Source organism: Cetorhinus maximus, chromosome 8 (assembly GCF_964194155.1).
Source record: "Cetorhinus maximus chromosome 8, sCetMax3.hap1.1, whole genome shotgun sequence".
NCBI lineage: Eukaryota > Metazoa > Chordata > Chondrichthyes > Lamniformes > Cetorhinidae > Cetorhinus > Cetorhinus maximus.
The window spans coordinates 109,340,820-109,363,083 of record NC_135886.1 but is presented as its reverse complement, the minus strand read 5'-3'; the positions used below and the strand labels follow the sequence as shown (position 1 = coordinate 109,363,083).

At 43.4% G+C, this 22,264-nt stretch overlaps 1 protein-coding gene across 2 annotated transcripts in view; it reads right to left on the bottom strand.

Annotated features, from left to right (window-relative positions):
- Nucleotides 1–18,756, bottom strand: part of arhgap20b (Rho GTPase activating protein 20b) — a 119,579-nt gene extending 100,823 nt beyond the window's left edge. The window contains exon 1 of one of the 2 annotated variants that reach the window (XM_078547428.1): nucleotides 18,440–18,756. Coding sequence is in view for 1 of the 2 variants with exons in the window: in XM_078547427.1 (XP_078403553.1) it covers nucleotides 18,473–18,559 (87 nt within the window). In the remaining variant the exon portion in view is untranslated. The remainder of the gene's footprint in view (nucleotides 1–18,439) is intronic. The other variant, XM_078547427.1, reaches the window with a different exon arrangement.
- Nucleotides 18,757–22,264: the final 3,508 nt, after the last annotated feature.

The window sequence follows — 22,264 nt, the reverse complement described above, 5'->3', positions numbered from 1 at the left end:
TCTTTTAGCACAGAGATGAGGAGAAATTTTTTCTCTCAGAGAGTTGCGTGACTCCGAAGGAGGAGGAGGCGGGGTCATTGAATATTTTTTAAGCAGAATTCTCTTGCCTAACAAGAATCCAAGGATATCGGAGGTAGATGGGAATGTAGAATTCAAAACACAAACAGATCAGCCATGATCTTATTGAATGGTGGATCAGGCTCAAGGGGCCGAATGACCTACTTCTCTTATTTCATATGTTTCAAAAGTACATGCCTGTTTCTCCTTGACTGTCTAGTGGTCACCCAGTCCCTCTCTCCCTGCATATCTTCAGCTGCGGGATGACCACATCTATAAACGTGCTATCCACAAAACTCTCAACCTCACAGATGCACTGCAGTGACGCCAGCTGCTGCTCAAAATCTGAAACCTGGAGCTCAAGCTGCTGCAACTGACAGCACATTCTGCGTACATGGTTGTCCAGGACACAGGAAGTGTCCTGAAGGTCCCACATAACACAGGATGTGCATTCTAAAAGTTGGAACAACCTTGTCATTCCTTTATCTGTTAATAACATTGCTACTGCTAATAAACCTTTACTAATGTAATAAAACTTATTCATGCTGATAAACCCTACTAATACTTAATACACCTTACTAGTAGTAGAAAACCTTACTTAAAACAAAGATAAGACTCACCAGTTTATTCCTTAGTTTAAGTAAGATCAATAGGATATAATCACCAGCCAATCACCAACCTGCTTCCTTGTGATGTCACATCTTGATTTTTCTTTCCAAACATGGCTCTGAACCCACAGGCTGGTTCTTGGTGTGGCAGCGGCCCTGCAGTGTCTCCAACATCTCTTGCTCCCTCACTGTGTCTCCGAAATCTCTTACTCTCTCTCGCTTCTTTCAGCCCTACTGTATATCCAAAGTCTCTCACAGTCCTCTTGCTCTTTTAAGACTGTTGTATCTCAAAAGTCTTGTGCGCTCTCTATTGCTCCTTTAAGCCATGCTGTGTCTCTGAAGTCTCTCTGCTCTCTCTTGCTCCTTTAAGCTCTGCTGTGTCTCCAAAGTCTTGCACTCTCTTCATCGCTGTTTTAAGCTTCACTGTGTTTCTGTGTCTCTTGCGCTCTCTCTTGCTCCTTTAAGCCTTGCTGTGTCTTCAATGTAGTGAGACCATCTGGTAACTGTATCAATAAAGCAAGCTGGGCAGATGGTGGACATATGTTTTTCCAGATGACTTCATTTTGAATGCTTGGCGGAGCTCCAAAAATGACTAATGCACTCAACCCAGTATGCAGTGTTGACACAGCTTGCAGAGAAGCACTAGCTTTGTTTGACTGACATCTTTATTACCTTACATGATTTTTCTTTCAAGAGATTTTTCTGCACCTGTGTGTTTATTTAAACAAAATTAAGAAGTGTGAAGTGGATTAAAGCTTTTTGTCATTAACACTATGAAAGGCTATGTGTGATTGACAGCTTTATAAGAAGGTAAGCGGGCAAGGTATTTCAAAGGGAATGTTGAATGGCTGTTTTTATTTGGTTCCCGACTCAGGACTAGGGATCCCCCCCATAGTTCATGACTTATCTGAGGTGCTGTGGACCATGCCTAATAACAGAATGGGTCCAGTTCCATTGAAATTGTGGGTTCTAGGGGGGTTTGAAATGCCCACCACTGCAATGGAGACAAGGTGGGAATACTGGATGCAAGCTTCAACCCCACCCTTATTCAATGCTATAAAAAGTTGTCAGAAGCGCAAATGGGGATGAGAATCCTGGAATTGGGTCCTACCCATCATTTTTAGAGGCCTCTGAATTTGGCCCAACTCTATGAATATCCAGGCCCAAGTCTCTTACAAGTTCATACTTAACTTTTTCAACACCATTTTCCCTGGCCTGCAGCACCTTACTCTGGTCTACGCTAACTTTTACGTATTGTTGTTGTTCTGATTCTTCTTTAGTTCTCAGCCTTAATGATTATTCACTGAACCACTGCAAAGTCCTGTGATTTTTCACTATGGGTAGGGCACGAAGGCAGGCCCTTTTTTTTATGCACTCACGGGATGTGGGCTTCGCTGGCGGGGCCAGTATTTATTGCCCATCCCTAGTTGCCCTTGAGAAGGCGGTGGTGACCTGCCTTCCTGAACTGCTACAGTCCATGTGATGTAGGTGCACCCATAGTGCTATTAGGAAGGGAGTTCCAGGATTTTGACCCAGCAACAGAGAAGGAATGACAATATATTTGCAAGTCAGGATGGTGAGTGACTTGGAGGGGAACTTCCAGGTGGTGGTGTTCCCATCTATCTACTGCCCCTGCCCTTCAAGATGGTCGTGGTCGTGGGTTTGGAAGGTGCTGTCTAAGGAGCCTTGTTGAGTTCCTGCAGTGCAACTTGTAGATGGTACACACTGCTGCTACTGTGCATCGGTGGTAGAGGGAGTGAATGTTTCTGGATGTGTTGCCAATTAAGTGGGCTGCTTTGTCCTGGACGGTGTCAAGCTTCTTGAGTGTTGTGGGAATTGCATTCAGCCAGGCAAATGGGGAGTATTCCATCACACTCCTGACTTGTGCCTTGTAGATGGTGGACAGGCTTTGGGGAGTCAGGAGTTGAGTTACTCGCTGCAGGATTCCTAGCCTCTGACCTGCTCTTGCAGCCATAGTATTTTTATGGCTAGTCCAGTTCAGTTTCTGGTCAATGGTAACGCCCAGGATTTTGATAGTGGGGGATTCAGTGATGGTAATGCCATTGAACATCAATTGTCGATGGTTAGATTCTCTTTTATTGGAGATGATCATTGCCTGGCACTTGTGGCGCGAATGTTGCTTGCCACTTGTCAGCCCAAGCCTGGATATTGTCCAGGTCTTGTTGCATTTGGACATGGTCTGCTTCAGTATTTGAGGAGTTGCAAATGGTGCTGAACATTGTGCAAACATCAGCGAACGTCCCCACTTCTGACCTTATGATGGAAGGAAGGTTATTAATGAAGCAGCTGAAGATGGTTGGGTCGAGGACACTACCCTAAGGAACTCCTGCAGTGATGTCCTGGAGCTGAGATGACTGACCTCCAATAACCACAACCATCTTCCTTTGTGTTAGGTATGACTCCAACCAGTGGAGATTTTTCCCCCTGATTCCCATTGACTCCAGTTTTGCTAGGGCTCCTTGATGCCACACTCGGTCAAATGCGGCCATGATGTCAAGGGCAGTCACTCTCAACTCACCTCGGATTTTCAGCTGTTTTGTCCATGTTTGAACCAAGGTCGTAATGAGGTCAGGAGCTGAGTGGCCCTGATCAAACCGAAACTGACCTTCAGTAAGCAAGTTTTTGATAAGCAAGTGCTGCTTGATAGCACTGTTGATGACCCCTTCCATTACTTTACTGATGCTCGAGAGTAGACTGATGGGTGGGGATAATTGGCCAGTTTGTATTTGTCTTGCCTTTTGTCTACAGGACATACCTGGGCAATTTTCCACATAGCCGGGTAGATGCCTGTGTTGTAGCTGTACTGGAACAGCTTGGCTAGGGGCATGGGAAGTTATGGAGCACAGGTCTTCAGTACTATTGCTGGAATATTGTCAGGACCCATAGCCTTTGCAGTATCCAGTGCCTTCAGCCATTTCATTTTCACATGGAGTGAACCGAATTGGCTGAAGACTGGCATCTGTGATGCTGGGGACCTCCGGAGGAGGCCAAGATGGATCATTCACTCGGCACTTCTGCCGAAAATTGTAACAAGTGCTTCAGCCTTATCTTTTCCACTGATATGCTGGGCTCCCTCATCATTGAGTATGGGGATATTTGTAGACCCTCCTCCTCTAGTGAGTTGTTTAATTGTCCACCACCATTCACGACTGGATGTGGCAGGACTGCAGAGCTTAGATCTGATCCGTTGGTTGTGGGATTGCTTAGCTCTGTCTATCACTTGTTGTTTGTGCTGTTTGCCATGCAAGTAGTCCTGTGTTATAGCTTCACCAGATTGACACCTCATTTTTAGGTATGCCTGGTGCAGCTCCTGGCATGCCCTCCTGCACTCTTCATTGAACCAGGGTTGATCCCCTGGCTTGATGGCAATGGTATAATTGGGTACATGCCAGGCCATGAGGTTACAGATTGTGTTTAAGTACAATTCTGCTGCTGCTGATGGCCCACAGTACCTTATGGATGCCCAGTCTTGAGTTGCTAGATCTGTTCGAAATCTATCCCATTTAGCACGGTGATAGTGCCACACAACACGATGGAGGGTATCCTGAACGTGAAGTCGGGACTTCGTCTCCACAACACCTGTGCGGTGGTCACTCCTACTAATACAGTCACAGACAGATGTATCTGCGGCATGCAGATTGGTGAGGATGAGGTCAAGAAACTTTCTCTCTTTTTGGTTCCCTCACCACCTGCTGCAGACCCAGTCTAGCAGCTAAGTCCTGTAGGACTCGGCCAGCTCAGTCAGTAGACATTGAAATCATTGAAGTCCCCATCCAGAGTACTTTCTACAACCTCGCTTCCTTCAGTGCTTCCTCCAAATGGCGTTCAACATGGAGGAGCACTGATTCATCAGCTGTCGGAGGGAAGTACGTGGTAATCAGCAGGTTTCCATGCCCATGCCTGTCCTGAGGCCATGAGACTTCAGGGGTCCGGAGTCGATGTTGACGACCCCCAGGGCAAATCCCTCTTGACTTTATACCACTGTGCCACCACCTCGCTGGTCTGTCCTGCCTGTGGGACAGGATACACTCAGGGATGGTGATGGTGGGGTCTGGGAAATTATCTGTAAGATATGATTCCGTGAGGATGACTATGTCAGACTGTAGCCTGACTAGTCTGTGAGACAACTCTCCCAATTTTGGCACTAGCCCCCAGATGTTAGTAAGGACGATTTTGCAGGGTCAACAGGGCGGAGTTTTTTTCCTTGTGAGTTGTCATTTCCAGTGCCGAGGTCCATCTGGTTTCATTCCTTTTTTGAGGCTTTGCAGCAGTTTAATACAACTGATTGGCTTGCTGGGCCATTTCACAGGGCATTTAAGAGTCAACCATATTGCAGTCACATGCAGGCCAGACCGAGTAAGACAGCAGATTTCCTTCCCTAAGGGACATTAGTGAACCATATGGATTTTACAACAATGGTTTCCATGGTCATTAACATCATTAGATTAGGTAACATAATTAGACTTTTAATTCCACATTTTTTATTGAATTCTAATTTGAGTCCTACCATTTGCCATGGCAGGATTCAAGCCCCGGTTCCTAGAGCATTACCCTGGATCACTGGATTACTAGTTCAGCGATAATACAACTACACCATCACCTCCCCCTGCATCTACCTCAGCCAGAACAGGGATTGAACCCCGGGCCGTTGGCGTTAATCTGATCCACACATCAGCCAACTCAGCTAACTGTTCCCTCACCTCCTTCACTGTTGCTCTACCTACTGTTAATTATGGCTTGACTTCAAACTCACAAGGAAACAATAAACATCAGTGTATGCAGTTTAAAAGCAATTCAGCGCTGAGCGCTGCAGCACGTGCTTCACGCTGGGGGGGGCCTTAATTGGCCCGCCAGCGTGAAATTGTGGTCTGGCCTCGATCGCAGGCGGCAGTCAGCTTCCCGGCTGCTCCCACCCGACCCCACCGAGACCGCCCGATGAGGGCGAAATTCTGCCTGAGAGATAGACCACTACTATGGTGAAAGTTTTCAGAAAATTGAATGCTAACATTTTATTCACTGCTGATTCAACATCAAGAAAGTAATATTGAAGCAAAGTAGCATGAGTAAAAAAGTCAAAACATTTGTTGTTTGTCAATTGTTACGAGAGGATTTTTTTTTAAAGATACAATTTCTAATTTTTCTTTTTTCTGGCTGGATTTAAAATAAAATCTGAAACCGTCTGAAGACAACAGAGATTGGCAGACGGCTACAATATACAGCTTGCATTCCACCCAGGTAGGATGGAAACAAAAAGACACTCAACCCCCTGGGGAGTGTGAAAAACCCCATCTCCTGTTGGACTCTACACTATCCTGAAACGTTGCAAATGTTTCTGAGATAAGACATAGGTGGGGGCTAAGGAGAGACTGACAAAGTCCCCCACCTATCGGTGACCTTCTATCCTGCTTTACCTGCTCTACCCCCACTTAAACAGTATAAATTCTATCACATTTCCACTTCTCTTTAGCTCTGAAGAGTCATGCAGACTCAAAACATTAACTCTGTTTCTCCCTGCACAAATGCTGTCAGACCTGCTGAGTTTTTCCAGCATTTTCTGTTTTTATTTCATGTTTCTAACATCCGCAAAAATTTACTACTTTGCTACTTTGAAAGGAGTGCTGCTGCATCCTGACAAGGGGGTCAGAGGAGTTCTCTGTCAACAGAAAGCTTGCTGGAGTTACAAGGGCTGTAGTTGTAGTTCCTCTTGAACTGCAGCATGTGAAGGAGATGGAGTACAGGCAGAAAGGAGAAGCTGTGTGCAGAGGAAAGAGGAGGATAGCCAATTATAAGAAAGCCCTATCCACCAAGGGTCTTGAGAGAACACTTCTCCTATTTCCATCTTAACCCAGAGCAATGTTTGAGGTTTCTTTGATTCAGCAAAGAGGTGACCACTGAACTGTCACAGTCCAGGTTACTGGTTAGCATTCAAGGGTAGGAACATTCCCTAACATAGGGACATTGAGCTAAATTCTCACACTTCCATTCTCACCCCGCTGAGGTCAACGAATGCAGCATAAATTAACGATGGGACCTGTATAACTCAGGTCTCTCCTGAATAAACTGATTAAACCATTGGAAGGCCAGTGGATGTCTGCATGAGTGCGCAGTTAAAATTCATTCCAGCTTCAAAAATTCCACTGAAATGCTACCTTGTTGGCCTCAAGTGTAAATTCATGCCACAGCAAAGACTGCAGTTGATGTACCACAGACACTGTTGCAATTTGTTCTTGGTGTCAATCAATCTCAAGTATTAGAAGTGAGCTTTTACGAGCACTAATTTAACACCATTTAAAATGAAACATTAAACTGAACTATTTGGGCTTTTCAAAGATGCTTTATTAAAATTCTAAAAAATATATAGATTTATAACTTCAGTTGTAACGCAAAACCAACACATTGTCTTCCTTCCATGCTCACCTCCTTGATGTATAAACAGTAAATTATTTCACAAATTCTTTCGGCATGGGGCCCCCTGGACCTTTAAGGAAATATAGTAGTAGAGGGAATGAAACCTTCCCAGCGACTGGGTGATGGGAGCAAGTCTCTAAGCATTTCCTGCCAGTAGAACCAAGGAAAGGAGCAGAGCTTCCTGCCAACATTTAAAGGAACGGGTCCACAAGCATAGAGAGGAAGGTAAAGTGTTTTCTTCGTTTCAACAGTAGAACTGAAATGTATGCACATCAGGCACGAAACTGAGCTCTTCTGATAATAATTGCTTTTTCTTTTCTTTCTTTTTTTCCTTTAATCTCTGAAAAGCATTGACTTGAACTGGAGTTTCAGTTCCGCAGACAGCAGGACTGCCTGGGTCCCTCAGCTAAGTGGCCATTCTTCATGTGTGAGCTGAGACAATGTTGACAGTGCATCAGTTGGCAGTGTTAGGGTGCATCGTGGATGAGCTCAATCCTATCCTCGCCTGATGCCCATACATGCACATTTTCAAGCAAGCGATTATCAGGAGAATGAATCTCGTAAGACCTTCACTTCCCTAAACTTTTCACAGAGGCCATTTGTAGCATTTAAATTGTTAGCCCCAGCTGAGATCAGAACAAAACAGAGATCAGGTCTGGTCAATATGGTTGAGCTACTTACTACCTTAACCATGATGCTGCATGCAGATGAGTAAAAAAGAAGAAATACTCCATGGGCTGCATCTTCCGGTCCGAGAGCAGGGAGCGGGGCCCACTCGCCGACACATAAAATGACGTAGGGTGATGTCAGGCGGGCGTCCCAACGTCACCCCGTGTCATTTACATTCTCAAGTTGGCCCGGCTGCACGCCTGCCAACCTGTCAACAGCCTGTTAAGACTATTAAAAAAGTAATTGAAGTCATTAATAGACCTGCCCATCCAACCTTAGGGTTGACGGGCAGACCGGAAGCCCTGGTGGGCTTCTGAAAAAACATGAAACCTCATTCACGGGTGGGATGAGGTTTCATGAGGGATTTAAAAATTTCAGAATATTTTAAAATACAAGTTATAGACAGGTCCCAACTCATGTGACAAGTGTCACATGAGGGGACACGGCAGCGAAATTTTTTTCTCATCTTTATTTAACTTTTCAAACCTGAGCCGATCTCCCTGAGGCAGCACTTTGCCTCAGGGAGGTCTGTGCACTCTTTCACATGCATTCCCAGCTCAGGGAATCCCCCCCTCCCCGCACAGGGAGTGCATAGCGCTTCCTGGCGGACATCATGCTGGGCGGGCCACGTAAAATGGCGGCGCGCTGCCAACTGGGGGTGCCAATCGGGAACCCGCCCGCTCTCGCATTTTCCCCCCTAACAGGGGGAAATGTTGCCCCATATTTTGTACATTATGGTTTATTCTCCTTCCCTAGCTCCCCCCCACCCCTGCCTCGAACCCCCACCCAAACCTTCTCACTCTTCTCTTTGCTTCCCTACTCTCATCCTACTCCATGGCATGTAATTTTTTTTGACAAAGAAGGAGGTTTCAAAGCCTCTGGCTCTACTATTCTTGAACTGATTGCTAGGGGCAACACGGAGAAAGTGAAAAAACTTCCATTTTTTTGTCCCTTCTTTGCCTCCCTTTCTCAGGTCCAAACACCTCACTTCTGCTGGGCACCTATAGCAAAGATGTGCAACTTGCCATGTGATCAATTACAAGAGAAAGCTGCTATCTTTCCATGTCACATGTTGTTACATGGTGACAATTTGAATTCCTAAAGTGCCATTCCTCAAATTGTAATGCAGATGGCAGTTAAACACGTCAACTCATGTAGCACAGAGCTAAAAATACCAGGAGGGTAGAAATTATAATTCCCAGTGTTGGATTGGGTGATTTTAGTCAGGCAGTAGCTGGGATGGTACAATTGGTCCCTTAGCCCTGAACAAGAGAGGGAAAAAGATCAAGCAGAATTAACATCTCTGATCCCCTGATCAATGGCTCTGCTGGAAAAGTTTATGTGTTGGCATGCCAGATGAGAATGGGATTGGCCTTGGCTTTGATGCTCCCATGATCTACCATTTTCCCCCATCCTAGCACACAGGCACTGACACCAACTCTAAAACCCCACTGCTTTCCGCATCTGAGATCAGATAACCAAACACAAACCAGGGCTGGAATTTCTGCTGCAGGATGTTGGGTGGGGGCCTGTAAAATTGGGTGGCATTGCAATGGCACTGTGCCCACTGCCTGCTAGCCTACATGCAATGTTTTCAGCATGGGAAAGGTGTAGGGCTTGCCTGTGGGCCAATTAAGGCCCTTAAGTGGCCAATTACTGGCCACTTATGGGCCTCCTCCCACAGCTGCTGGGATTTTACCCATGGGGGGGATGGGGGGGGGGGGGGGGGGGGGATGGGGGGGGGGGGGGGGGGGATGGGGGGTGGGATGGAGGGGGATGGGCGGGAACTGGCACCAAGGCCTGAATTTTTCAGTCGGCAGGGACGGGCCCTGACACACCAGCGTGTAAAATGACGCATGATGACATCAGGCATGTGTCCCGACATCACTGCGCTGTCAAGCGATGTTTAGTTCAGCGGACACACGGCGGAGTCGGCTACACACCCGCTGATAACTGATAGGCCTATTAAGATTAATTAGTTTATTGTTTACGCTGCCTGTCTAACCTTAAGGTTGGCAGGCAGGGATAAGGGCCAAGCGGGCCTTTACATTTTTTAGGGAACCTCATCCATGAGCAGGATTGGTTTCCTAAAGCTTTTATGAATCAAATAAAAATGTTTTCTGAAATGTAAAAACATGTCCCATCTCATGTGGCACAGTCACATGAGAGGGCATGTTTAAATTATTTTTTTTCCCATTTATTTATTTATTTCAATAGCGCTTCAATCTCCCTGAGGCAGCTTTGTGCCTCAGGGAGATTGAAGCCCTCTTTCGCGGGCATGCGCGGAAGAGTGCTTGCCCCGACTCTCCCTCCTCCCCCCGCCCGCACAGGTAGCACGGAGCACTACTGCTCGCGTCTTACGCTGGGCGGGCCTTAATTGGCCTGCCCACATAAAATGGCAGCACGGAGCCGATTGTGGGCAGCTCGCCCCCGCCCACTCCTGTCAAGCCTGCCCGCCGACTGAAAAATTCAGGCCCAAGTCTCCAGCCCACCTGGTGGCCAGGTAAAGGGTTGCCTCCTTTTCGGCACTCATGTGCCCCTAAGAAAACATCCCCCAAGGCAATTCTCACCCGTTAGGTATTCCCTCACTCCCACCCTGAAAATCCTGTCCACCCACCCCGCCACAGCTCCCCCATCAGGGTCTGCCTGCCTGGCCCCAGTGAGACCCGGACTTATCTTTAAGTCCAGCTCCATTACTGTATGCCCCTTTCTGGAACTGCCTGTAGTCCTGGCAGTGGGGACCACTCCTGATGGCATTGCTGGAACAAGAGAACTGCCAGCCATTTGATTCACTGGCAGCTCTCAAAGACGGACCTTCCTCCCTGATGGGGTGAAAGGCTCCCTGAAGCCAATTAGCGGCCTGACCCTGCCCCAGGGTAAAATTCAGCCCCAGGAATTGATATTTAGGCTTTGTAATCTTTGGAGTCACAATGACTGCAACCTCTACCCACTCAGCTTTCAAGGGACCATGGCAATGTTAAGTTTCTAATAAATTAACTTTGTAAATTATTTTACTTTTAGACAGAACTGGGAATAATGGGGCAGTAACTAAAATAAAAATAAAAATAAAAATCATCAACCGCATTTAGTCCCCGTCACAATAGAGCAGAGTGACCTGACAACATTTTGATATCGTAAATGTGTCATCAGTAATAGCCACATGATAATCTCATCATTGCCACCCATTAATGTATAAAAGGCAAACTATGTTCCACCGTTGACGTCCAAGACCTGAATTTTTATGGGTCGGAAGAGTCATTGTTTGAGGCAGCACAATATTGTGGCCTCCTTCCAACTCCCACAAGTCAACAAAAATTGGTTTCTATCAGTGCCCCTCTCACTGTACTGGATGCCTTTCCTTCTGTAGGAGTACTGGATGGTATGGGCTAAACCACAACTTAAAAAAGCTTAACTGTGTTCTCGCCCATACCATCCAGTACTCCTACAGAAGGAAAGGCATGTTTAAATAAAATGATCCATCCCAGCTGGGCCTCACAACTTACCCCAGGATCCAGTGTTACTACAATGAAACCATTTGTCCCTCCCTTGGCACACAACTGAGAAAACAGTGATTTGGTGAGATTTGATTTAAAACCTACAGTATTTTACCAAACATTTTCCAGACACAAAAATCAAATCCAACATATTAATAAAAAGATGACATTGACATATTTCCAGTACTTGTCATTGTTAACTCATTCACTATGGACAAATGTTAAGCTAGTATTGTTTTTTTTTTACAGGCTGTACCCACACTGATTCCAATAATCATGCCTTTATTGCACTGAATACAACTGAAACAATGATAGCATTTGACACTTTTTGGACCTGGGACTGAAATGCCAGCAATAACCACATTTACATTTTACTAGCATTGTTTGTTTTATTCCATTTGTACCAGGTTTACCTCTGGGTCAAAAGAATTATGAGTCAGTTCTTCACTCCAGGATTAAAAGTCATAGATCCAGAATTTCCTGAGAACTGCTCCGGCGAAGTTACGGTGGGGGAGTAGGGGCAGCTTTGAGAAGACTCCAGGCCATCATCTATAATTTGTCACTCTACTGCAGTACATTATTGGGGGTACCATCCTTTCTATGAGGTGTTAAGTATAGCTGCAACCATTAGTTCAGACCAAAAATATTGTGACACTATTTGAAAAAAAGGAATTCTGCCAGTCCCCTTGTTACCATTATGCCCTCAATCAACAGCACTGTTAAACATTCACCTGATTAGTTTTTTGAGATCATCTTCAATCGCAAGTGGGGGCGAGTTTGAGTCCAATCGCACTTTGAAAATCGCATTCCAGCTGACACCTCTGGGCTGCTCTGTTATTTTCAAAGCAAGGGCAGTTGTAGGGTGGTGCATGGGAGCATGGGGTAGGGGCAACCCATACACCTCCAATTAACTGCCCAGTAAACTCCTTGTGGAGCTTATTAATGGGCTGGGGAGGGCCAGAAGGCAATTTTCACATAGCAGATGACCAAACCTGAAAAGTCTCATGCACGTTAGTGCACAACTATCAGGTAAAATGGGGATGCACTATGTCATGTTTCTGCAGAAAAAAGATTTTTGGGGAAAAAGGGTTATTCTCACAGAGTGGGTCTAGTATCTTTTCATCACCATTTGGCCACTTGTCCTGCTCCATCAGGCTGTTGGTCTTCGGATTTCCTGCCTCCTGTATTCTGCAAGGTAGAAGCAAGCCCCATCGTTGCTGCCTTCTGCCTTTGAGGATTGTACTCCAAAATCAGTTCCTGCCTCCTGGCAGCACTCTGCGCCATTAATTGAGTGCCAAGTTCACCGCCAGCCCAATTTGGGGGTCTGCATTTGAAGATAGTGTCAAGTTTGCAACACAGCTGCGGCACGGTCAGGTCCGAAAATGATGTGGGCATCAGGTTCCCGAGCCCGAATTGAAAATCAAGCCCCTTGTGTGAAAATAACTATTGCGTTTAACTGCATAATAGCTACTAGACTCAAAGCTATTTCGTTTTTCTTTATGTAGAAACCTTTCTCATACTCTGTGCAAAATACAAAAGAAAGCCTGTGTCCTGATAGGTAATTCTTATTTTATCCATAGCCTCCAGGCCTTTTTCTCTCCATCACAACCTTTCTTGCCACGCACTATTTTTTAACACTGCCCTGGTCACCTCAACTTTTCTCTGGTGTTCTTTCTAAGCTGTCAATGTGCCACTGCCCCAGAGGGCTGTGGAAGCTCAATCATTGAGCATGTTCAAGACAGAAATGGATAGATTTCTGGATACTAATGACATAAAGGGATATGGGGATAATGGAGGGAAATGGCTTGAAGGTAGATGATCAGCCATGATCTGTTTGAATTGCAGAGCAGGCTTAATGGGCCGAATGCCTATTCATGTCCCTATGTTCCACTACAGATGCTCTTCTTCCTCATTATAATTCCCCTGGATTGAATTTATGACATCTCGCAGTTTTTTGCTCACACTCATTCCTTCCATGAACTTCGAAACCAAGGATTACCTGCTTCATTAATCAAGCTTTTTAAATCCAAGCATAGATCATTTGATACTTTTGAGGTTCATCTTTATATCTTTTCAGCCCTTTCAATCATTCAGTTTGGACCTTAGACCTTCACCTAGACATCACAAATTAAAAAATAAATCTCCTATTGCCGCATGTACTATTAACGAGACAATTAAAGTGTGGACTTGGAAAGTGTGTAAGTAAATAAATAAAATAAATTCCTTTTTGGATCCTTATTGCTGATGTACTCAATGTTTTATCAACTAGAATAAGCTGAAGCCCTAGTAAAGGTCAAAGAACATGCTTTCAAATGTTGTTATCTAAACACAGCTAACGTCACTGACACTTTAACTGCCAATGCAACTCAACTATAAAATTATATGATAAATATTGGATTTGGTACAGCCATAGATATTAAATTTGGCCCATATTTTATTATGTTTCCCAACAAGAAACTGTAATAGCAATTTTAGTATTGTCCCTGTGATTTTTTTTCCATTTCTTCAATCTCTGTAAGTATTAACCTTTTATGACCAAACTTGAAGAGCTATTCCCAAATGTAGGCTGATAACCATATGAAAGTTCCTTTATAGAAATGGCTCAATAAATATGCAGCAATCCAAAACATATTTTACAAGTGTGCAACGAGTTGGCCACTGCATCTTAATTGTTACTGATGAGTGAGAAATTTAACTGTGTTGGTACAAAGCTTCTATTACAGAACACACAAGCCATGAAATTGGAACTGCAAATAAACATATAGCTATTTTTGTGCTGAGTAAAATGAAATGGAACACTTCTTCCTACATAATGCATGTCACTGCATGGACTGCATGAAATGCTTTGCAATTGTTTGGCAACGTGATAAGATGCTTTTATTTAATCATTTGGGCTAGATTTGAACTCATGCCCCAGAAGATGAAAAGCCATTGTTTATGTAATGTTATCTTTGAATTCACACCTCAGTTACACTGATATTTGTATCATTAAAAATATTTACTGTATGACAATCTCTTTCTCTTTTAAGCACATGGAAAGCATTTTCACATTGTCTAAAGGGCCGTTCAGGACAGTTTCAGTTATGTGACTGGTTTACATAAAGTAATACATACATAGATTCATAAAGTATATTCCTAAAATTCTTATTAATATTGACTAGGCTTAATTAAACTGAATCCCTAGTATAGTACTGAAGGAATGATGTGCAACCGGGAATGAGGTGTAAATTGAAGCCTTATATTCCTGTTCAGGTGGATATAATGGCACTATTTGAGGAAGAATAATTAATTCTTTCAGTTTCATAACCAACATTCCTCCTTTAACCAATATCAGTGAAAAATTCCCTGGTTATTCTTCTCAATGCTATGCAATATTGCTGTTAGAGAAGAGTAGCTATGTTTGACAGCATAACAACAGTCACTGACCTCTAAAAAATAATTCAGTTGAGACACTTTAACATAATAGAAGACTAAATAATGTTAATACTATTAGTATTTTGCATACTGATGTTAATGAGGTATAGGAAAAGTTATCCTTAAGCTCGTACTTTTAGTGTTATGGCAGCTAGATGGCTTATTTCCTTCTTTTTCTGCAAATTCAGCCTTTCTAATTAAAAGCTAAATCAAGGCCCTGTTTTCCTGTTCCTTCTTCCAGTGGGAGTAAAACATCTCATGTTAATATTCGAAGAAGAACAGTGGAATGCCCCTGGCGTGCTGATCAATATTTATCTCTCAACCAACATCATTAAAGCATATTATATGGAAACCTATTTATTGCAACTTGTGGGACCTTACTGTGCACTATTTGACTGATGTGTTTTCCTACATTCCAACAGTTACTGCATTTCAATAGTAATTAAATAGCTGTGAAACGCTTTGGGACATCCTGAAAACATGAAAGGCATTATATAAATGCAAGTTCTTTCTTTCAATTTTCTGTCCTCCTTCCATGCAAACTCTAAACTTATCTTTGGGGATGATTCCATAGCCACCAGGCACCCTCCAGCTTCTTGTCCAAATGGCATTTCTTCATGTGCGAGTCCAGACAATCAAAAAAGACCATCTAATCAAAGGATGCGTTGCTGGCAAACTTGATCTTATAATTAAACTTCCCCCACGTGATAATGATCAGGAATGAGAGCTTCTATTCTCTAACCCAGGGTGCCAAAGCTAATTCCAGAGTCCCTACTACTTCAATGGCTAAAATCAGTTAACTCAGTATGGACTAGGGGTCAGTTTTTCCTGATATCTGATATCACAGTTGATTCTATGTTGAGCCTATGGGGAATCCTGTGTGATATTTGTAATTCTCCATTTCAAAATCGTCACACCATTAAGGACAGACAAGTAGCTACCAGCATTTCAAGCTATTGTTAAATAACTCAAGGTGCTCTCATGGACAAATTCCAAATTTGAAAGGAGCAAAATCTATAAACTAACTGCATGGCTGGGCATTTTCCCTATATTTCAAATGAGCTTAGCACAAAGATCTCACACACCGATCATCAGATTTTGCTGAAATCCCAATGTTCAATTTCCTAATATTCAGAATTAAAGCACCAGGCTGATGAAGACTTGAAGTCCCGGGGAGGCAGAAGGAAAGGTGTCAAACTTAACAGGTCTATTGGTGATTTTGGCCCTTTGGTGGGTTTAAGAATTTCCATAAGCCACCCACCTCCCAATGGCAATCTAAAACAGAATTTACATAAGAGTGCAACGACCTTCTTCGTGTGATAACAGCATGTGTCGGCTCCCTTGTTCCGAATTAAATACAGGTTGACTGTTCCCAGTTTGAAATTGTGTATTCATGTCATTTAGCTAGTTTGATTAATTACAGCACTTTCTTCCTGAAGCCCTTCACATTCAAATCATTGCAAAAGTGCAGAGAACAATTCTATGTTCAAAAACAAGTGTAAACCGATATCGCAAGATGAAAATAAATAGCTTTAAAGTTAACCGGGCTAAAATCAAATAAGTTAACATCACAGACTAGAAATGTTAACTCTGTTTCTCTCTCCACAGATGCTGCCAGGCCTGCTGAACATTTCAAGCATTTTGGTTTTTATTTCAGATTTCCATTATTGCAATCTTTTGCTTCTATAAAAATAAATGATGCTGTCACACTGGTGCTAACAATATTACAACCTGAATTCAAAATTTAAACTCTATCCTATTTTGGCCAAGCAGTGCCTAGGGCCATCAGCGCAACACAACTCTGCCTCAGGAGGAAGCCATCACAAAAAAATAATGGACACCCCCTGCACAAAATGAAAATGTGTGTTCAAATTACTATTGGGCAGAATTTTACGGCCCCGTTTTGGCGGGGACGGGGCCGTAAATGCGGCGAGACATTCTAAACTTCATTGGCTTCGGTGGGAATGTAAAATCCTGCTGCCGTAAAATTTCGCCCATTGTTTTAAACAGTTCTGCAATGCCCACTAGCTTTGGAAGGTTTTAAATGAACTGTTTTCCACTCGATGATCAGCTGGGCATATAATGTTTGAAATATGGTTAAGCAGTTTGAGAGGCCCTCCCTGCTAATCTTTAGCATCCTGTAGTGGTGAACAGTTATTTATGCCAAGCCCAAGGGCAGATTCCTTGAAGTACCTCTAATCTGCTTAACTTGTTCACTAGGTGACAAAAATGAAGAATTAGAAAAGTGCAGTAACTTTACTTTCTTCAGGACACCACAAAGCATTTTACACCCAATTAATTACTGATTTTGAAGTGCAGCCATGATTATATTCAGGCAAGTGTAATACTCAATTTCTCACAGCATGATCTCACAACAAGCAATGAAATTAATAACCAAGACATTTATTCCGAGTATTGTTGGTCAGGACCAGAAGATATCCCTTACACTTCTTTGAATAGTGTCAAGGAATCTTTTACATCTATCTAAGTTGATAGAAAAGACCTCATTCGTAAGGCAGAACTTTCAAGAATGCAGTACTCCCACTGTACCAGATTATGTTCTTAAATTCTCTAGTGGACATTAAACCCATCAAGTGCTAACTCAGATGTAAGAGCCAAAAGGGACACTCAATGTGGGGAAGCAGTGAAACTGAAAATTGACGAGCAGCCTCTTGAGATAGTGAAAGAAAGGCTGTAACCTCTGACACCGTGTGTCAAAATGGAACACAGTTTCCGGTAGGCTGCAAAATGGCCAGGAAATCTTTAAAGTGGCCCTGGCACTAATTAAAGGTCACTACATGGTGAAGCACTCTCCACAAAAGGTTTCAAGTGATACTAGGAAGGATCTCTGAATACAGAGCCTGCTGGAGTTGAGTTCCCTGCACCAGATGGTAAAATTGTTTGTCAGGTGTATCCTGAAGGTGAGGAAGTGGGGAATGTGTAGCGACAATGAACACAGGAAATCCCTCCATACAAAATGGAATGGCACAGAAGGATATCTGCATGTGTTGGATCAAGTAGTGAAGCAGAGGAGCTTGGCAGGAGTTTTGGGGTTTTGCGCTGATGGGCAGCTCTATCCAAATGAGCATGAGGTTGGACAGAACTGCTACACTGCGCAACCTTTGACAAAGTTGTATGCAGGAGAGGTGGTTTATATATTTGGATGAATCAGCCACACTAACAGAAACTTTGTATAAGTTACTGATGGGTCAGTCACACTAACAAAACAGTCCATAAGTCATCAATGTGTTAATCTCACTAACTAGGTAGCCTATAAGTGGCTCAGTCATTTGAATGGAGGTGATCAGTAAATTACCAATGGATTAGGTGTTTCAGCAGTTTACTAGTTCTCAATTGGTTAATCACACTAATGATGTAGTCTGTAAATTATCAATACATTAATTACACAGGCAATAAAACATACACTTTTACCATATGCTCTCAATATCTCTGGATGCAAAATTGTAATCTGATATTTTCAATTATTGTAATTGAATGAATATAAAAGTAGTTAAAAATATTATAAACAGAATATTCCCTTCATCTCAGTTACCAGTGAGAGTTACTGTACAAGAGAATCTCTCCCTGATAGCAGTCTTCTTTGAATCTATAATTTACTATACTTATAATATGCTATTTATATTATAAAGAACTTTCTTTGGGAAAATCTAAAAACATAAAGAGAAAATTCTTCATAATACTCCAAACTTTAGCTTGATTCCTATTGTAAAGCTACCCTCTTAAAATGTGAGCTTTTTAAAAAATTACCTCTGTGGTTGGGAATTATCTTTTCAAACCAACCTTTTCTGTCTCTGAGGTTTTAAACATTCGGCTTCCACTTTCTGCTATTTTTTTCCTCTGGGCTCCGTTATTCTGCAGGGGAGTCATGATGCTGAATCGATTCTTCAGTGCACATGTTTCTTGCTTCCCATGTCCAACAGGAGGAATGATTTGTGTACAGTATTTGCTCTTGCAATCTGCATAAATCCCCTGATAATGATCTGACTGGACTTGTTGTTTGATCTCGGATGAGAGTTGCACAGTTTTTCTTTCCACTGAGCTGGGACAGAGTCCTATTCTGATCCATGGGCTGTTCCTCCTTACTGACTAAATAAGGTCATCCTCATCTAGCTGTGCCTCATTCTGCTGTAACCCTTTAGTGCTGACTGCACAACAGTCTAATTTACCAGCTCATATCCTAACTTTAAAAGAGGACCCTCTGAAAAATGGTTCTTTTCTAATTCTCAATATTCACTAGCTTGGGCTTTTATATTTCTAACAACAAAATTAATATTCCATTAATTAACACACCAGTTGGTAAGTAATTCTGATCTCAGTCCCAGAATATATGCAACTCACAGTGTTAACTTACCATTGCCAGTTCTCTGGTATCTCAATGACTCCCTGAATCAATCTCACGCCCCCTGCCTGAATTGAGTTAGCTGCCCTCAGGAGGGGTAGCAAAAGGAATGTGAGAGGAGCAATTCAATTAGGTTTTCCCCACCTGATCTCAATTCAATGATTACTGCATGTACGAAGACATTGGGCAAGGCCAGGATAAAGCTTGAATGTTATGCCCTACGTGGTTGATTAGCTTGCTGGACCAGTTTTAATCTTTCTTGGTTGACGGAAGCCAGGCAGGTGGGCAGTTAGAATTGGTCAAGTGACTTACTTGCTGATGCCCATACTGGTCCCCCTGTCTGGAAATTTAACCTACTCCTCTGAGTGGGCAGCAAGTATACCCACCAAAAGTCAGTTGGGTCTTCTATAAATATGCAGATCAGGGTCCAATGACATCATTTGAACTGGTGGCCTATGTGGGGAATTTGCCTGGTGAAGGCAACAGGTAGAGGATAAGTGAGTGCAAAGAGACCCAAACAGGTACATTTCTTTTAATTTACATGTGGCCAGGAGGAGAGGGAGTGCTCCTCCAGACCACACAAGAAGGCTTTAAGTCTCCTTTCACCCGCTTCCCTCCTGTGACAACCTCCGGAAATCTCCTCCCCAACATTTACTTTTTTGTTAGAGACCATTCCTTCGATGTCAACTGATGACTTCCTGCTGCCTGAAAGTCCACCGCTGCCCACTGGCCAGCTGCCACTTCTCATCCATTTTGGGTGGGCAGCTGGCCAGTAGCAATCAGACAAAGCCAACAGGTTAAGATTTCCCAGGCCTCATGCTTCGCAGGTCAGGCCAGGTGGGGCTTTGCTCCTCACCTGGTGGATTTATGCTACCGATTAAAATCAGAGCTTCACGATTCAGACTGGTGTATGAAGAGTGGGTACTTTACCTAGGAGGCAGAGGATGGCTGGCCCTCGTACGACCATATCCTAAAATGAGTTACCCGATTCAGGAAATGGTGGGGGGGAGAAGCTACTGGGGAGGGGGAAGAAAAGTAAGTGTCCTTTTGTTGATGCCAGAGCCCAAAACCTAAATTATAATCACTCATCAAAGTGAACAGCCACTTCAAACCTCTACAGGGTCTAAATAAGACAGATGGTGATGATTTTTAAACTGAAGAGTAAAATGAATTTCTGAGAATTCCACATTTCTGGTGGAAGTCACATTATACATGTTAGTGGATTACTGCAATTTATATGCTTTTTAAATATGTGATCGTGGGAATATCCATCTTCCTAAAGCATTTCAACTATCTCCTATTTTGTAGTTTATAAAAAGAAATGATCACACACACATAGGAAATTCAAGAATGTGAAGACTGAACTTTGAACCTCCCTGTGAACAGGAAAGCTGAACTGGATGACTGACGTGTTTGGATTGGGCTCTGACTTTTAACCGTATTGTTTAATTACGTGTTTTTGGGGCAGTGTAGAAAGCAGAGTCAAATTTCACTTTGAGCTGTTTTGGTTCATTCACACTTCTTTGTAAAGCTCAATTGTTGCGTCTACTTCAAATATCAATTTGGGGCAGTTTTTGAAATATTTTGAATACTCTGAGCTTTTTGTAGCATAGGAGAGAATGATTCTTAGTAAATTTTCTAATGATAAATACCACATTACAACTGCAGAATGTGATAATGATTCACCCAATCTTAAGTTTACAGACTTCTTATTTATTTTAGTTAAGAAGCCAAGATAAATAGCAATGGCCCTAAGTGCAGGGCATTACCATGGCAGGAAAATATAAGAGTCGGTAATGGCTAGGTGATGCCAAGTTTGGAGTCAGAACTTTACACTCCCCCGAGGGCGAATTGGCGGCTGGGTGCATAAAATTAGGCGTGTTGCCATGGCCACCTTTCCCAGCGCGTACCTGCCTGCCAGTGACCCCACCCGTAATTTTACATGCAGTGGAGCAGGTGTCATGTGACCCATCTGCTCATGGGCTAATTGAGGCCCTTAAATGGCCAATTAATGGCCTCCTAAGGGCCTCTTCCCTCCCCGCTGCTACTTCTCATTCAGTGGAAAGGTTGGGTGGTGGGTTACCTCCTTTACAGGTGTCTGGGTGTATCTAAGGCACCTGCTGCCTCGTCCTTCCCCCCAAACACACCACAGGTCTGGCTCCTGGGTTCCCCCTGCACCCTGCCCCCTGCACACACACCCGCCCCCACTCCCCCAACCCCCGTCACCAGTGCTTCAGCCCTCACCCACCTCACTCCCCTTGCTGGGACTTCCTATCCTGCTCCCACCCCCAACAACTTACCTCCCCATCCAGCTCCATCAAAGATCACCATCATGGGCCGGATGCAGTCCCAGCAGTGGCCACTGCTCCCGGTGGCACTGCTGGAACCAGAGAGCTGCCAGTCATTTGACTGACCGTCACCTCTTGGAGGTGGGACTTAATCCCCAGATGGGTTTGGAAGTCTCACTATGAGCCATTTAACACCCCTCCAAGTGTTAAATGGTTGCAGGGCAGCCTGCCAGAGCGGAGATGGGTTCACCAAGGAACTTTTTGCTTGGGGCAGCGAGAACCTCGGCATTATGTAAAATACTGCCCTGGGTTTCAAAAGCTTGTAAATTGTAGGAGGAAGGGAAGACTGAGAGAACTAAGGGCTTATTGTCCCAGTGTATTTAGTCATCTACCAACCTTTGTGCTCATTGTCAGCATCATTACTAAGTAGGGTCAGAGTACTGATGTCGACCAGGCAATTAGATATTCGTCATCTGGGATGTATTCCTGTCATTTCCAGTTGTCTTATAACAGGTTGTGTTAACATTCTGCTTTTTAACATTTTGACACTATTCTTTTTAACAAATCTTGGATCATTTGTTTAGTTGCTGAGGTTTTAAAATATGGTCATCTTTTCTAATGTACACCAAATGCTACCATCAAGAAATCTCAATGATAAAGGAAAGCAGAAGTATTAAAAGAAATTTAGATACTTTAAGTTGGTCCCTTTTTTTTCCTTTGTATAGTTTTATTTTCCACTTTTTGCCCTAAATTTAGCATCGGTGTAAAGCGGAAAACCGCTTCAGGCCAACAGTAACTTGAAGTATAAATCTCGTGCCAAGGCCTGAACTGACCCAGAAACGAAATGGAGAGAAATTGCTTTAAACTGATGCTACAAAAATGCACCCTCACAGTCATGTTACTAGCTTTAGCAACCGTAGTGTCACCCTGCTTGAAGTCCGCTAA